Source organism: Gorilla gorilla, chromosome 10 (assembly GCF_029281585.2).
Source record: "Gorilla gorilla gorilla isolate KB3781 chromosome 10, NHGRI_mGorGor1-v2.1_pri, whole genome shotgun sequence".
Lineage (NCBI taxonomy): Eukaryota > Metazoa > Chordata > Mammalia > Primates > Hominidae > Gorilla > Gorilla gorilla.
Window position 1 is genome coordinate 127,843,412 of NC_073234.2, and position 17,601 is coordinate 127,861,012.

The window sequence follows — 17,601 nt, forward strand, 5'->3', positions numbered from 1 at the left end:
ATTTATTTAATTAATTTATTTTTTGAGATGGAGTATTGCTCCATCACCCAGGCTGGAGTGCAGTGAGCGATCTTGGCTCATTGCAAACTTCACCTTCTGGGTTCAAGTGATTCTCCTGCCTCAGCCCCCTGAGTAGTTGGGACTATAGGCGCTTGCCACCACGGCCGGCTAATTTTTGTATTTTTAGTAGAGACAGGGTTTCACTGTGTTGGCCAGGCTGGTCTTGAACTCCTGACCTCAGGTGGTCCACCTGCCTCTGCCTCCCAAAGTGCTGGGATTACAGGAGTGAACCACCGCGCCTGGCCATGGATTTTGCAGCATTTTAGATTTGGGATACTCAACCTATACCATGTTTACTCTCTCTCCTCTCTCTCTCTCTCTTTTTTATATATATATATATATAAAAATTATATATACACTACACATATGTATGTATTGTATGTATATGTATGTATTATATATATAAAATACATATCTACATATAAAATACACATGTATATATACATGTGTACATATATGTGTCTCTAAGTTTTGTTGGAACCACTTGAGGGTAAGTTGCAGACATGGCGTCTCATTGCTCCAAAATACTTCAGTGTGTATTTCTTAAAAAGCAAGGACACTTGGTTACATAACCACAGTATATCACCAAAATGTATATTATAACAAGACTACCATCAAACCCTTATATCTCTTTCAAATTGTTTTAGTAATATCCTTATAGCAAAAGACAAAACAACAACAAAAACTCTTCCCTTTTATTTTGTTTGTTTTGGTCCATTATATGTCCAGGTTATGCATTAATGCATTGTGTTACTTGCTAAGTCTTGTTACTGGCCTTTAATTTGGATATTTCTTTGCATCCCGCCAAACTCCTCTTCATGGTTGTATCTTTTTTTTTTTTTTTGGAGATGGAATTTTGCTTATGTTGCCCAGGCTGGAGTGTAATGATGCGATCTCGGCTCACTGCAACCTCCGTCTCCCAGGTTCAAGCGAATCTCCTGCCTCAGCCTCCCGAGTAACTGGGATTGCAGGCCTGCGCCACCTTGCCCAGCTAATTTTGGAATTTTATAAGAGACGGGGTTTTGCCATGTTGGTCAGACTAGTCTCGGACTCCTGACCTCATGATCCGCCCGCCTCGGCCTCCCAAACTGTTGGGATTACAGGTGTGAGCCACTGTGCCCAGTCTTTTTTTTTTTTTTTTTGAGACAGGGTCTTATTCTGTTGCCTGGCCTGGAGTGCAGTGGTATGATCTTGGCTCACTGCAACCTGGACCTCCTGGGCTCAGGCGATCCTCCCACCTCAGCCTCCTTAGTAGCTGGGACTATAGGCCCACACCACCATGCATGGCTAATTTTTATATTTTTTGTATTGACTGGGTTTCGCCATGTTGCCCAAGCTGGTCTTGAACTCCTGGGCTCAAGTGATCCGCCTGCCTTGGCCTCCCAAAATGCTAGGATTACAGGTGTAAGCCACTGCGCCTGGCCCTAATTTTTGCATTTTTTGTAGAGATGGGGTTTCACTATATTGCCCAGGCTGGTCTTGAACTCCTGGGCTCAAGTGATCTTCCCATCACAGCCCCCTAAAGTGCTGGGATTATAGGCGTGAACCACTGTGCGTGGCTGAGGATTAAGTTTCAACCTGAGGGGAGCGGCATTCAAACTATAGCATTGTCCTTTAGTGACTGGCTTAGTTCACTTAGAATGTTTGTCTATTCATCCATCTATAGACACTGTTTTCTTTCACCTTTTGGCTTTTGCAAATAATGCTGCTGTGAATATGAGTTATAGAAAAATACCAATTTGAATCCGTGTTTTCAATTACTTTGAGTATATACCTGGAAGTGGAATTTCTGGATCATATGGTACTTCCAAGTTTTTTTTTTTTCTTTTTTGAGACAAGGTCTCACTCTGTCACCCAGGCTGGAGTGTAGTGGCATGATCTTGGCTCACTGCAACCTCCGCCTCCCGGGTTCAAGCGATTCTCCTGCCTCAGCCTCTCAAGTAGCTGGGATTACACGCACACGCCACCACGCCCAGCTAATTTTGTATTTTTAGTAGAGATGGGTTTCTCCATGTTGGTCAGGCTGCTCCCGAACTCCCGACCTCAGGTGATCTGCCTGCCTCAGCCTCCCAAAATTCTGGGATTACAGGTGTGAGCCACCGCACCTGGCCTCCATGTTTCAATTTTTAAACAAACAATTAGTTAAAAAAATAGGAAACTAAGAGAATGAACTATTTCCTGTTTTATTCAGTGGGTTATAATCTGTTACTATCATTGTTTATTTTGAGGTACAAATTGTCCCTACTTTGGCCAGCAGAGGATCCTGCAGTTTGTCTCCTGTGTCCTTTTCATAGCTCCTCGTTGGAACTCTTACTGGCCCACAATAGGATGTTCCAAGTTCATCTTCTTACTTTTACTGCCCCAACCCTGGGATCAGCCATTTCTTCAAGGAGGCCAGTTCCTTTCATTGGAGAATGGAAAACCCAATATGTAGAAACCAAGATAGAGGTGTTAGGTGTGATTGCTACTGGAGTGTCATTGCTTCCAAACCCTTTCAGAAGAGACCTAGGAAATGTGTGTGTGTGTGTGTGTGTGTGTGTATTCATAAAAGCACATACACATACACCGAAGCATGTATTTCTGTATTATTATTATTTTTTTGAGACGGAGTCTTGCTCTGTCGCCCAGGCTGGAGTGCAGTGGCACGATCATGGCTCACTGCAACCTCTGCCTCCTGGATTCAAGCAATTCTTCTGTCTCAGCCTCCTGAGTAGCTGGGATTACAGGTGTCCACCACCACGCCCACCTAATTTTTGTATTTTTAGTAGAGATGGGGTTTCACCACATTGGCCAGGATGGTCTTGAACTCCTGACTTCAAGTGATCTGCCCGCCTCGGCCTCCCAAAGTGCTGGGATTATAGGCGTGAGCCACTGCTCCCATCCAGAAGCATACATATCTATTTCTATATCTACGTATCTGTCTTTACATGTATATATTAAAAATTAGAGTTTGCACTAATACCTCCAATTACAATCTAACATCATGGGATTTATTCTGGCTTTCTCCCTTCTCATATTTGTGTCTCCCCAACAGTGAGAAACCTGGCTTGCTATCCTCAACATGGTAACTTATTTATTAAGAAGCTTATTTATTCTTTTTTTTTTTCTGAGATGGAGTTTCACTCTTGTTACCCGAGCTGGAGTGCAGTGGTGTGATCTTGGCTCACCGCAACCTCTGCCTCCTGGGTTCAAGCGATTCTCCTGCCTCAGCTTCTCAAGTAGCTGGGATTACAGGCATGCACCACCATGCCCAGCTAATTTTGTATTTTTAGTAGAGATGGGTTTCTCCATGTTGGTCAGGCTGCTCTCGAACTCCCGACCCCAGCTGATCTGCCTGCCTCGGCCTCCCAAAGTGCTGGGATTACAGGCGTGAGCCACCGTGCCCTGCCTCTAGTTTATTTATTTTTATTCCATGTGCTCAGTCTTGCGACCACGTGGTCTGTTTTCTTGGGCCTGGCCCCCTCAGTGCACTGTCTTAATACCCTAGCCCCCAGTCCCTCTGATCATATCCCCAGCCCCCCCTACTGAATCCCAGGTCTCTACCAAGGGAAAGGCAGGGAGGAGGCATTGACCAAGGAGAAGAGGGGGAAGGGACAGGGAAGGTCTTGATTTGTATTTTCTAAAATTTTCTACTCTGCTCATAATGCGTCTTAGCTGTGTTGTTGTGGAAAGTAGTGCTGACAGTGTCTTGTTTTTTTATTACTTACTTTCTCTTTCTTTTTAAGATGGTTTCACCCAAATATCACTGGTGTGGAGGCAGAAAACCTACTGTTGACAAGAGGAGTTGATGGCAGTTTTTTGGCAAGGCCTAGTAAAAGTAACCCTGGAGATTTCACACTTTCCGTTAGGTAAGTTGGAATGAAAAGAGAGGATCCTGAGAGTGTTTTCTAGGTAGGAAGTGGTAAAACCATGCCTGGATAACTTGCTGCCTGCATTTTGAGTTTGAAGGCCTTATCTGAGCCCTGGGCTGCCTTCAGGGTTTGGGGAGTGGCCTCCTGGACATTTAGCAGAAGGGGAGTAAGGAGGGCCCTTCTTCTCCCTCTGAGACCTCATGGAAGGTGAGTTGGAGCAGGTCATAGAAGTTCTTAAGCCCTCCAGTGCTTGAGACTTGTTCCACACATCTTGAACCTGGTTTCTGCATTTTTCTTTTCCTTCCTGTTGATTTATTTAAAAATTTTATTTCTTTTCAATTTTTTTTTTTTTTAATAGAGGTGGGATCTTCCAATGTTGGCCAGGTTGGCCTTGAACTCCTGGCCTCAAGCAATCCTGCCTCGGCCTCCCAAAGTGTTAGGATTACAGGCGTGAGCCACTATGCCTGGCCTTCTTTTTTTGAGACAAGCTCTTGCTCTGTTGCCCAGGCTGGAGTGCAGTGGTACGATCACAGCTTACAGCAGCCTTGAACTCCTGGGCTTAAGTGATCCTCCCGCCTCAGCCTCCCGGGTAGCTGGGACTCCAGGCTTGTGCCACCATGCTCAGCATTTTTAAAAAATATTTTTTGTAGAGATGAGGTCTCACTGTATTACCAAGGCTGATCTTTAACTCTTAGCCTCAAGTGATCCTCCTGCCTCAGCCTCCCAAAGTGTTGGGATTACAGGCATGAGCCACCACACTCAGACTTTGTTGACTTCTTAATAAGAAAAATACTTGTTAAGAGTTTCTTCAGATCGCTTTCCTTTATCAACAAGTAAAACATGACTGAGGAAGTTGTGGTCCCCTTTGCTTCCCTGCCCAGGCCCGTTTCCCTCCCTCTTTCCCCAGAGGAAACCACCAAGAGGTTGGCATATATTCTTCCTGAACGTGTTTTTATAGTTGTACTGCACTTGTACTGTGTATGAACAATATAAAGTTGGTTTGTGTGTTTAAAAAATTCACATACATGGATTTATAATGTATGTATCATTTTGCAACTTAAAAATTTTTTTTTTGATCTCCATGCTGATTGATAAAGATCTTTTTTTTTTTTTTTTGAGATGGAGTTTCAGTCTTATTGCCCAGGCTGAAGTGCAATGGCGTGATCTCAGCTCACTGCAACCTCAGCCTCCTGGGTTCAAGCTATTCTCCTGTCTCAGCCTCCGGAGTGGCTGGGATTACAGGTGCATGCCACCATGCCCAGCTAATTTTTGTATTTTTAGTAGAGATGGGGTTTCACCATGTCGACCAGGCTGGTCTCAAACTCCTGACCTCAGGTGATCTGCCTGCCTTGGCCTCCCAAAGTGCTGGAATTACAGGCATGAGCTACCATGCCCGGCCTTTTTTTTTTTTTTTTTGAGACAAAGTCTTGCTCTTTTTCCCAGGCTGGAGTGCAGTGGCCACAATCTTGGCTCACTGCAACCTCTGCCTCCTGGGTTCAAGCAGTTCTCCTGCCTCAGCCTCCTGAGTAGCTGGGATTACAGGCATGTACCACCATGCCCAGTTAATTTTTGTATTTTTTGTAGAGACTAGGTTTTACCATGTTGGCCAGGCTGGTCCTGAGCTCCTGACTTAAAGTGATCCACCTGCCTTGGCCTCCCAAAGTGCTGGGGTTACAGGCGTGAGCTATCGCGCCTGGCCTGAGAAATCTCATTCTTACTCCTACTCCCTTGCACACTATCTCCATTCTGTAGGTAGCCATTTCTATTAATTTCTTGTTTACCCTTCTGTGTTTCTTTCATTCTTTTTTTTTTTGAGACAATCTTGCTCTGTTACTCAGACTGGAGTGCAGTGGTGTGATCTTGGCTCACCGCAACCTCCACCTCCTGGGTTCAAGTGATTTTCATGACTCAGCCACCTAAGTAGTTGGGATTACAGCACCTGGTGTACACTACCACGCCCAGCTAATTTGTGTATTTTTAGTAGAGATGGGGTTTCACCATGTTGTCCAGGCTAATCTCCAACTCTTGGCCTCAAGGGATCTGCCTGTCTCAGCCTCCCAAAGTGCTGGGATTATAGGCATGAGCCACCATGCCTGGCCCTATGTTTCTTTTTATAAAAATAAGCAAATTTATATTTTTATTACTATTTTCCTTTTATTTTTACACATCAAGTAGAACATTAAATATATTTCTCTGTAATTTTTTTCAGTTACCTAAATCTTTTAGTGATCTCTCTCATCTTTTTAATCAGCTGGATCGCATTCTATCATGTGAATATTTTATAACTTCTATATACTGTCACCAGCAGGTAGCGATTTAGTTGTGTCTAATATTTTAAAATGATATATAATGCCTCAATGAATATAGTAACCTTTTGCATATATTGTTTTGTGCTTTGGGATAACACTACCTCGTATTGGAAACTGTGTCATTACATGTGTCTTTAAAATTACATGTGTCTTTTTATTTTTATTTTTATTTTTTTTGAGTGGGAGTTTCACTCTTGTTGCCCAGGCTGGAGTGCAGTGGCGAGATCTCAGCCGACTGCAACTTCCGCCTCCCGGGTTCAAGCGATTCTCCTGCCTCAGCCTCCCCAGTAGGTGAGATTACAGGTGCCTGCCACCACACCCAGCTAATTTTTGTATTTTTAGTAGGGACGGGGTTTCACGATGTTGGCCAGGCTGGTATCGGTCTGCTGACCTCAGGTGATCCTCCCACCTCAGCCTCCCAAAGTGCTGGGATTACAGACGTGAGCCACCGTGCCTGGCCATCATTTTTTTTTTTTTTTTTTAATTGCTGCATAGTGGCCGGGCACAGTGGCTCACCCCTGTAATCCCAGCACTTTGGGAGGCCAAGGCAGGCGGCGGATCATGAGGTCAGGAGACCAATACCATCCTGGCTAACATGGTGAAACCCCGTCTCTACTAAAAATACAAAAAAATTTAGCTGGGCGTCGTGGTGGGCACCTGTAGTCCCAGCTACTTGGGAGGTTGAGGCAGGAGAATGGTGTGAACCCGGGACGTGGAGCTTGCAGTGAGCCAAGATTGCACCACTGCACTCCAGCCTGGGTGATGCAGCGAGACTCTGTCTCAAAAACAAACAGAAAAATTGCTGCATAGTATTCCATTGTATGAGTAGTAACACAACAATTTTTATAATGCATAGTATTCCATTGTATGAATAGTAATGTAGCACTATTTGTTTATGCATTTTTATGATTAAAAAACAAAATGTTTTTCTATTATGAATAAAGTGGCAATGAATATTTTTGTACAAGTGTTTTGGTAGCTATACAGTTATTGTCACTTAATATATGCAATTCGATAGGCCAGTCATTCAAAATAGAAGATATACAAGGTAGGCCGGGCGTGGTGGCTCACGCCTGTAATCCCAGCACTTTGGGAGGCCGAGGTGGGTGGATCACCTGTGGTTAGGAGTTTCAGACCAGCCTGACCAACATGGAGAAACCCCATCTCTACTAAAAATACAAAAGTAGCCGAGCGTGGTGGCGCATTCCTGTAATCCCAGCTTCTTGGGAGGCTGAACCTGGGAGGCGAAGGTTGCGGTGAACCGAGATCATGTCATTGCACTCCAGCCTGGGCAATAAGAGCGAAACTCCATCTCAAAAAAATAAAAAAAAAAAAGATATGCAAGGTAAAGAAAGTAATAAAGACCTTTGTGTTGAGTTGGTTGACATGTGGTTATTTCACCCATCGTATTTCTTATAGGGAATAGGTAAATTCGTTCCTTGGGTTTCTTTCAACACTTAGGTAAAATCCGACGTGGAAGATGAGATCTGATTTTACTGGTGTAACTCTTTATTTGTCCCCTTGCCTCCCTTTCCAATGGACTATTTTAGAAGAAATGGAGCTGTCACCCACATCAAGATTCAGAACACTGGTGATTACTATGACCTGTATGGAGGGGAGAAATTTGCCACTTTGGCTGAGTTGGTCCAGTATTACATGGAACATCACGGGCAATTAAAAGAGAAGAATGGAGATGTCATTGAGCTTAAATATCCTCTGAACTGTGCAGATCCTACCTCTGAAAGGTCAGTAATATTTTAGTGAACACAAAGTCTGCTGCTCCCTTGTGCCCTGAGTGTCAGAAATGCATGACGGTCTGTGTATGACTCTCTGACTCCAAAGGCTTGTGACTGTTTTTTGAGCTGTAATCTTTAAAGAATTACTAAAGTGAGACTAATAGCATCAAATTATTTTCAGAGTACCTTTTTCCTGCAAAAGTTTTAATCAGTGTTACTTACACTCATCCTATAGGGGTTGCATACCATTCCTGCATATACTTGGTACGTGTATTAGTTTTAAGACTTATTGAACTTCAGCAGATAATCTTTGAGAGTTATTAGAGGAAAACAAATGATAATGGAGACACCAAAATAGCAGCAGTTTTCTATGGTGGCTCTCGACCAGTTATTCAGCAATGTCACCAACAGATGTCAGTTTAAGCTCAGAAGTGGAAAAGCAGAGAGCTCAGAGGGTCAGCTTTTTCATCAGTTCTTTTAATGTTATCACCACAATTATGTGAGAATGACCTTGCTTAGAGAAGATTGTGTTATTTTCGAGATCTTTCCCCCTGTGTTGGAACTAGGCTGATGAAAGCATGGGCTTGACTTATTTATTGATTGTATTCGTTTTGTACATTCCCAGTCTCCTCTCTGACTTGCTGCAAATTCAGGATCTCTTAGTTAGTTTGTATATTTTGTGTCTTCAGGTATGATTTTTTCAGCTTATACCTTTATGTCAGTGCTATTATGTGCTGATAATTTGTTTCTCTAGCTACCACCGTAGCTTCAGGTAAAAGGCTGTCAGCCAACTCTGTACAGTTTATTTCTAAATTTTACTGTTTTCAGTTGAGTATGGATGAAGAATAACTCAAAGTTTATTCTTTTGATGATGAGCCCTTAACACCACCTGCCATAATAGTACTTGCTTTCTGACCAAGATCCTGAGGGAAAAAGCCACTTTATTATTAGAACTATGTTAAGATGCTTCCCAAAAAACATGGAGCAGTATTGTCTCAAAGTCTGTCCTTGGATGGCTTTGGATGCCTACATCAGGACTGTCTGAAGTGCTGGTTAAAAAGCAGATTCCTGGGCCTCATTCAGACTTACATGTATTGATATTGCTGGTTGTGGAGCCTGGTAATTCATATTTTTAGCAAAATCCCTCATTTTTACTCCAAGTCTTATGTGCATTATACAGTTTGAGGTGATCACCCAGGATATAGTCCAAAGACACTGGAGGCTGTTGAAGTATAGGTTGTATATATGGAAAAGGTTGGAATGTTTGAATTAATTTATAATGAAGATCCTTTTTAATTGAGTGTTCACATGCCAAGGCAAGGACAAACATTCAAAATGATTTTCTGTCTCTGTTACAACTTTTTCTTTCTTTTTTAAAATTTATTTATTTGAGATGGAGTCTCACTCTTGTCACCCAGGCTGGAGTCAAGTGACGCGATCTCGGCTCACTACAACCTCCGCCTCCCAGATTCAAGTAATTCTCTTGCCTCAGCCTCCTGAGTAGCTGGGACTACAGGCATGTGCCACCATGCCCAGTTAATTTTTGTATTTTTAGTAGAGACAGGGTTTTGTCATGTTTGCCAGGCTGGTCTCAAACTCCTGAACTCAGGTGATCCGCCTACCTTGGCCTCTCAAAGTGCTGGGATTATGGGCGTGAGCCACCGTGCCCGTCTCTATTACAACTTTTTATTACAACTTCTTTATTTTGACTTTATTTTTACAAATTATTTATTTATTTTTTTTGAGATGGAGTTTCGCTCTTGTCACCCAGGCTGGAGTGCAATGGTGCGATCTCAGCTCACTGCAACCTCCGCCTCCCAGGTTCAAGTGATTCTCCTGCCTCAGCCTCCTGAGTAGCTGGGATTACAGGCACTTGCCACCACACCCGGCCAATTTTGTATTTTTAGCAGAGACAGGGTTTCACCATGTTGGTTAGGCTGGTCTCGAACTCTTGACCTCAGGTGATCCACCTGCCTTGGCCTCCCAAAGTGTTGGGATTACAGGCATGAGCCACCACGTCCGGCCGACTTTATTTATTTTTTTTTGAGACAGGGTCTTGCTCTGTCACCCAAGCTGGAGTGCAGTGGCATGATCATAGCGCACTGCAGCCTCGACCTCCTGGACTCAAGTGATCCTCCTGCCTCGGCCTCGTGTATAGCTGGGATTACAGGCAGTTGCCACCATGCCAGGCTAATTTTTAATTGTTTTGTGAAGATGGGGATTTCACTGTGTTGCCCAGACTGGTCTTGAACTCCTGGCCTCAAGCGATCTTCCTGCCTTGGCCTTCCAAAGTGTTGGGATTACAGGCATAAGCCACTATGCATGGCCTGTAACTTCTTTAAATGGCTATAATTAAACAGTTGGTCCTTTTAAGATTGGGCAATGGACGAATGGCAAATTGCATTTTTAAAAGAGGAGGGATTTAAAAAAAAACAGGAAAGATTGGGGCATTTGTCTCTAAAGGACTGTGGGCTCATTTAAGAAGTTTAGTGGTCATTCTTACCATCTTTGTGGTTTTTCCTGCCTGCATGGGATGCAGATTTTCTGTCTCAGGTGGGATTGATCAATCCCTTGGAGGAATGTGTCTGCTTTTTAATTGTGTTTAGGAGAGCTACTGTGTTCTTTCACAGTAGTTTTGTGAAAGAACAACATGAACCTATAGTAGAGCTAAATTTTTTTTTATTTTTTAAAAACTTTAGGTGGTTTCATGGACACCTCTCTGGGAAAGAAGCAGAGAAATTATTAACTGAAAAAGGAAAACATGGTAGTTTTCTTGTACGAGAGAGCCAGAGCCACCCTGGAGATTTTGTTCTTTCTGTGCGCACTGGTGATGACAAAGGGGAGAGCAATGACGGCAAGTCTAAAGTGACCCATGTTATGATTCGCTGTCAGGTAAATCTCCAGTTGAAAAATGGGTCTGGCAAGATGTTATCTTTGGGTGATTTTTCTGCTGACAGAAGACAGACACCATTACATTCAAAGTCAGATTGTCTTTTATTTATTTATTTATTTATTTTTTGAGACAGGGTCTTGCTCTATCACCTACAGATGGGGTTTCACCACGTTGGGTCTGGTGACCCAAATCTTTGGGTGATTTTTCTGCTGGAAGAGGACAAACACCATTACATTCAAAGTCAGATTTTCTTTCTGTTTTTTTTTTTTTTTAATATTCATTTGTTTATTCATTTGAGACTGGGTCTTGCTCTGTCACGCAGGCTGGAGTGCAACCTCCCTGGGCTCAGTTGATCTTCCCTCAGCCTCTTGAGTAGCTGGGACTACAGGTGTGTGCCACCATGCCCAGCTAGAGTTTGTATTTTTTGTGGAGATGGTGTTTTGCCGCATTGCCCAGTGTGGTCTTGAACTAGCGCTCAAGAGGCCTGCCTCCTTCAACCTCCCAAAGTGTTAGGATTACAGATGTGAACTACTGTGCCTGATCCAAAGTCAGATTTTCTTTGCTTACTTAGTCAAGTTCGTCTATGCTTTTATTATACTTAATATATTAGTATAGTTACTGTATTAGTATATTAGCATATTTAATATATTATTATACTTATCATACTTGAGTATATTGAGTATATTTACACTTTTAGTATATTTGTATACACACACCACATTTTTATTATTTATCTTTTTTTTGAGACAGAGTCTCCGTCTGTCTCCCAGGCTGAAGCACAGTTGGCTCACTGCAACCTCTGCCTCTTGGGCTCAAGTGATTCTCGTGCCTCACCCTCCTGAGTAGCAGGGATTACAGGTGTCCACCACCAAGCCTGGCTAATTTTTGTATTTTTAGTGGATATGGGGTTTTACCATGTTGGCCAGGCTGGTCTTGAACTCCTGACCTCAAATGATCTGCCCGCCTTGGCCTCCCAAAGTGCTGGAATTACTGGCGTGAGCCACTGCACCCAGCCTATTATCTGTCTTTTGATGGACATTTAAGTTGTCTCTATATACTAGCTATTGTGAATAATGCTGCAGTGAACATGAGAGTGCTTGAAAACAATAATGTAACATAAAGGTAACAAATAATAAATGTCATGTGTTTATCTTGAAAGGAACTGAAATACGACGTTGGTGGAGGAGAACGGTTTGATTCTTTGACAGATCTTGTGGAACATTATAAGAAGAATCCTATGGTGGAAACATTGGGTACAGTACTACAACTCAAGCAGGTGAGCGTATTGGAAAGCTCAAGCTTTCTCCTTAAAAACTTAAAACAAATCCTAATAGAGAATTTTGCAAACATACAGAAGTAGACAGAATAGTATCATCAGCCTCCATGTACCCATTGCAGCTTCAACTATCAAATCTTTTTTTTTTTTTTTTTTTTTTTTTTTGAGACAGTCTTACTCTGTCACCCAGTCTGGAGTGCAGTGTTGCAATCTTGGCTCACTACAACCTCTGCTTCCTGGGTTCAAGCGATACTCCTGCCTCAGCCTCCTAAGTAGCTGGGACTACAGGTGCCCACCACCATGCCCGGCTAGTTTTTGTGTTTTTAATAGAGACGGGGTTTCACCATGTTGGCCAGGCTGGTCTTGAATTCCCGACCTCAGGTGATCTGCCCGCCTTGGCCTCCCGAAGTTTTGGGATTACAGGCGTGAGCTACCACGCCCGGCCCTAAATCTTTTCTTATTATGATTCCACTCACTGACTGCCTGCTATAGTACTTGGAAACATATTCCAGATTTATATTATTCCCATATTTATCTGTAAAAGGCATTACAGAGGTTCTTTTTTTTTTTTTTTTTTGAGATGGAGTTTTGCTCTGTCGCCCAGGCTGGAGTGCAGTGGCCTGTTCTTGGCTCACTGCAACCTCTGCGTCCCGGGTTCAAGAGCTTCTCCTGCCTCAGCCTCCTGAGTAGCTGGGATTATAGGCGGTGCCACTACACCCAGCTAATTTTTGTATTTTTAGTAGAGATGGGGTTTCACCATGTTAGCCAGGCTGGTCTTGAACTCCTGACCTCAAGTGATCTGCCTGCCTCAGCCTCTCAAAGTGCTGGGATTATAGGCATGAGCCACTGCGTCTGGCCTAAGGCTGTACAGAGTTTTAAAGCAAGTTTTCATTATAGATCCACTTCTGGTTACCTTTAGGTAACCTCACTTATTCACTTTGGCATTGTTGCTATTTCAAATTTCACCTTTATGATAGTGGAAAATGATATAATCTCTCTAAATAATGTGGTCTATTCATAAAGAAAAATAGGCTTGAATTTATATCAGCAGAGTAAAGTGTATGTGAAGACTGAAGAAAGATACATTTTCTGGCTGAACAGAAAACACGGTGAAATGATTTGAAAACTTTTATTGTGAATTACAGGGTCCTATGAACCCTCTGTCCGTGCCTTTATGAATATCAACATAGACATGTTTTTTTTTTTTTTTGCATTAACACCCTTTTCTGTAATATTTTCTTTATTTTACATCAACTGCTGTACTCGATCAGCCCCTTAACACGACTCGTATAAATGCTGCTGAAATAGAAAGCAGAGTTCGAGAACTAAGCAAATTAGCTGAGACCACAGATAAAGTCAAACAAGGCTTTTGGGAAGAATTTGAGGTAAGTTATTATAAAACTGTTTTTACGTGAGTTGTTATATCCTATTTTTAGTGGAGGAGAAGTTGCTCTTGTGTTTGGAATTGGACCTGAGAGACTTGAAACTGACGTCCTTTTTTAATTTGGCCATTGATTGACACGGAACAAGTTGCTGAGAGGGCTTCTTCGAAATAGAAGAGCATTGTGTTCTGAGGGAAGGGAGTTGGCAGTGAGTAGTCAATGGATGTGCCAACCGCTCCATTTGGCTCTTTTGGTTTGGACTGGTGGCAAAATCTCAGAGAAACAAAAGGATCTAATTTCTTCGAAAGATTTCCAGCACACACTGGGGTCTTTAGAAACAATCTATAGCCTTAGTGCAGCAAATGAGTATGAGTAAAAGAGAAACACCTTGTGGTGGCTTTTTTTTTTTTTTTTTTGAGACAGGGTCTCGCTCTGTCGCCGAAGCTGGAGTGTAGTGGCGCGATCTCGGTTTACTGCAGCCCCGTCCTCCCTGGGCTCAAGTGATCTTCCCATCTCAGCCTACTGAGTAGTTGGGACTACAGGCACATGCCCCTATGCCTGGCTAATTTTTGTATTTTTGGTAGAGATGAGGTTTTGCAGTGTTGCCCAGGCTGGTCTTGAACTCTTGGGCTCAAGTGATCCTCCTACTTAAGCTTCCCGAGTAGCTGGGACTACAGGCACATGATACCATGCCCATCTAATTTTTGTATTTTTTTGTAGAGATGGGGTTTTGCAGTGTTGCCCAGGCTGGTCTTGAACTCTTGGGCTCAAGTGATCCTCCAGCCTTGACGTGCCAAATGTGGTGGCTTTAATTTCAGAGTTCAAATTGATAACTCTGGTAAGTTAAGTGAACTGATTTCTTTTTTTTTAAAATTATTTTTGTTGATTATACTTTAAGTTCTGGGATATATGTGCAGAATGTGCAGGTTTGTTACATAGGTATACATGTGCCATCATGGTTTGCTGCACACATTAACCCATCATCTAGGTTTTAAGCCCTGCATGCATTAGGTGTTTGTCCTAATGCTCTCCCTCCCCTTTAATGCATCAGTGAAAAAGTGATGATAGGCTGGGCATGGTGGCTCACTCCTGTAATCTCAGCACTTTGAGAGGGTGAGGCAGGTGGACCACTTGAATCCAGGAGTTTGCCCCCATCCCCAGAGAGTGTGTGTGATGTTCCCCTCCCTGTGTCCATGTGTTCTCATTGTTTGGTTTTCTGTTCCTGTGTTTGTTTGCTGAGAATGATGGTTTCCAGCTTCATCCATGACCCTGCAAAGGACATGAACTCATTCTTTTTTTATGGCTGCATAGTATTCCATGGTGTGTATGTGCCACATTTTCTTTATCTGATCTATCATTGATGGGCATTTGGGTTGGTTCCAAGTCTTTGCTATTGTAAATAGTGCTGCAATAAACATACGTGTGCATATGTCTTTATAGTAGAATGATTTATAATCCTTTGGGTATATACCCAGTAATGGGATTGCTGGGTCAAATGGTATTTCTGGTTCTAGATCCTTGAGGAGTCACCACACTGTCTTCCACAATGGTTCAACTAATTTACACTCCCACCAACAGTGTAAAAGCATTCCTATTTCTCCACATCTTCTCCAGCATCCGTTGTTTCCTGACTTTAAGTGAACTGATCTCTTTCCTGAAACTAACTTGGGTTGGAGAATGTCCCTGATGGGAGTGTGCTATGTTCCCATTGCACTCTTCTATATCACTTACCCATTGACAATGTGATCTCTTTCATTTTCTCCTCATCCATTTGACAGAAAATTTCAAAAACAAGGATTCTGGCATATTTACCTTTGCAGCTGTCCCCAGCATGTAGCACGGTGCCTAGTACACAGAAGAAACTCCATAAATGTTTGTTGAATGAGATTTACATTTAACTCATGTTTACATCATTTTATTTTCCTGTTCTGTTTTATGGGAATGATTATTCTATGCTTTTTGAGGACTACAATTTATAAATATTTGTGGATTGAATGAATAAGTGAATACTGGGCAAATAAAGTCCTTTTAGCCAGAGTATGTCTGAACAACTTGCTGAGATAGATATGATTTCCCATTTTCCAGCTGAGGGGCCTAAGGGAGGTTAAGTAAATTATTCAGCCTTCATACCACAGTTTTTGTTTCGTTTTGTTTTGTTTTTTTTCCTCCTGAGACAGAGTCTCACTTTGCTGCCCAGACTGGAGTACAGTGGTGCAATCATAGCTCACTGCAGCGTCCAACTTCTGGGCTCACGCCATCCTCCCACCTTAGCCTCCTGAGTAGCTGGTACTACAGGTGTGCACCACCATAGCCGGCTAATTTTTCATTTTTTGTAGATATGGGGTCTCACTACGTTACTCAGGTTGGTCTTGAACTTCTGAGCTCAAACAATTCTGTCTTGGCCTCTCAAAGTGTTGGGATTACAGGTGTGAGCCACTGTGCCCGGCCCATACCACAGATATTGATTGAATTCCAGCAGTGGGGAGGAGTGTAGAATAGAACATTCTCAGTCCTTGCTCAACATTGCTGAACAGAGACTTGAATTTGAGTTTATTCTCTCATCCCAGGCTTCGCGTTAGGCTCTGAAGACACTAGTGAACAAGACAGACAGGGTTACTGCCTTTAAAGGGAGCTTCTAGTTGAGAGAAGGAAAACAGTGATGAAAAGCATCAGTGAAAAAGTGATGATAGGCTGGGTGTAGTGGCTACTCCTGTAATCTCAGCACTTTTAGAGGGTGAGGCAGGCAGCTCACTTGATTCCAGGAGTTTGAGACCAGGCTGGGCAACATGGTAAAACCCCGTCTCTACAAAAAATACAAAAAGTAGCTGGGTGTGGTGGTGCGCACCCACAGTCCCAGCTACTCTGGGGGTTGAGGTGGGAGGATTGCTCGAGCCTGGGAGATTGAGGCTGCAGTGAGCTGAGATCACGTCACTGCTCTCCAGCCTGAGCAACAGAGCCAGAACCTGTCCCAAAAGAAAAAAAAAATTGATGGTAAACATAATGAGACAGAATTTTGAAATCTCAGCCTCACTGTTGCCTTCCTTGTCCCCTGCCTGCCTAAATAATAAAAGGCAGCATTTCAGCAGTCATTCATTTCATTACGTTCACTTCATTTCACCTTCATAAAGCCTCATGAGGTAAGATGGGAAGATACAGAAGTTTTAGAAACCACTCATCAAAATTGAATGGAAAGCCGATTGTTCCAAAACTTTTTAGTGTGGAAAATTTCTATTATATGCAAAAGTAGAGAGAATGGGATAGTTATAGCAGTATACCTGACACCCAGCATTAACAACTGTTGATAATATGGCCAATCTTTTTCGACTCTGCCCCACTCACTTCCCCAGCCCTGACTTGTCTTGAAGCAAATATTTTTTTTTTTTTTGAGATAGAGTTTTGTTTTGTTTTGTTTTTTGTTTTTGAGATGGAGTCTCACTCTGTCCCCCAAGCTGGAGTGCTATGGCTTGATCTTGGCTCACTACAACCTCCGCCTCCTGGGTTCAAGTGATTCTTGTGCCTCAGCCTCCTGAGTAACTGGGATTACAGGTGTGTACCACCATGCCCAGCTAATTTTTGTATTTTTAGTAGGGACAGAGTTTTCACTATGTTGGCCACGCTGGTCTCAAACTCCTGACCTCAGGTGATCCGCCTGACTTGGCCTCCCAAAGTGCTGGGATTGTAGGTGTGAGCCACTGCTCCCGGCCTTGAAGCAAATCTTAACACATCATTTCGTTTGTAACTATTTTATTTCAAAAAATTATAACCTGAATAGCATTATCATATCTAAAACTATTAACAGTATTTCCTTAATATTAACACATATCAGTCACTATTCACATTTTCCTGATTGCTACACACACACACACACACACACACACACACACACTTGCAATTTGTGTTTTTTTCTTTTTAGATGGATCTCACTCTGTTGCCCAGGCTGGAGTGCAATGGTGCATTCTCAGCTCACTGCAACCTCCACCTCCTGGGCTCAACTGATTCTCTTGCCTCAGCCTCCTGAGTAGCTGGGACTACAGGTACCCACCACCTCACCTGGCTAGTTTTTGTATTTTTAGTAGAGGTGGGGTTTCACCATG

At 42.8% G+C, this 17,601-nt stretch overlaps 1 protein-coding gene across 4 annotated transcripts in view; it reads left to right on the forward strand.

Moving 5' to 3' along the window:
* The window catches only part of PTPN11 (protein tyrosine phosphatase non-receptor type 11), a 90,856-nt gene that overhangs the window by 23,470 nt on the left and 49,785 nt on the right, over positions 1 to 17,601 (forward strand). For 2 of the 4 annotated variants that reach the window (XM_019038373.4, XM_019038372.4), the window contains exons 2-6: positions 3,786 to 3,908; positions 7,771 to 7,965; positions 10,656 to 10,848; positions 12,009 to 12,125; positions 13,397 to 13,510. In XM_019038373.4, the coding sequence (XP_018893918.1) occupies positions 3,786 to 3,908; positions 7,771 to 7,965; positions 10,656 to 10,848; positions 12,009 to 12,125; positions 13,397 to 13,510 (742 nt within the window). The remainder of the gene's footprint in view (positions 1 to 3,785; positions 3,909 to 7,770; positions 7,966 to 10,655; positions 10,849 to 12,008; positions 12,126 to 13,396; positions 13,511 to 17,601) is intronic. The other 2 variants (XM_063694362.1, XM_063694361.1) reach the window with 1 other exon arrangement.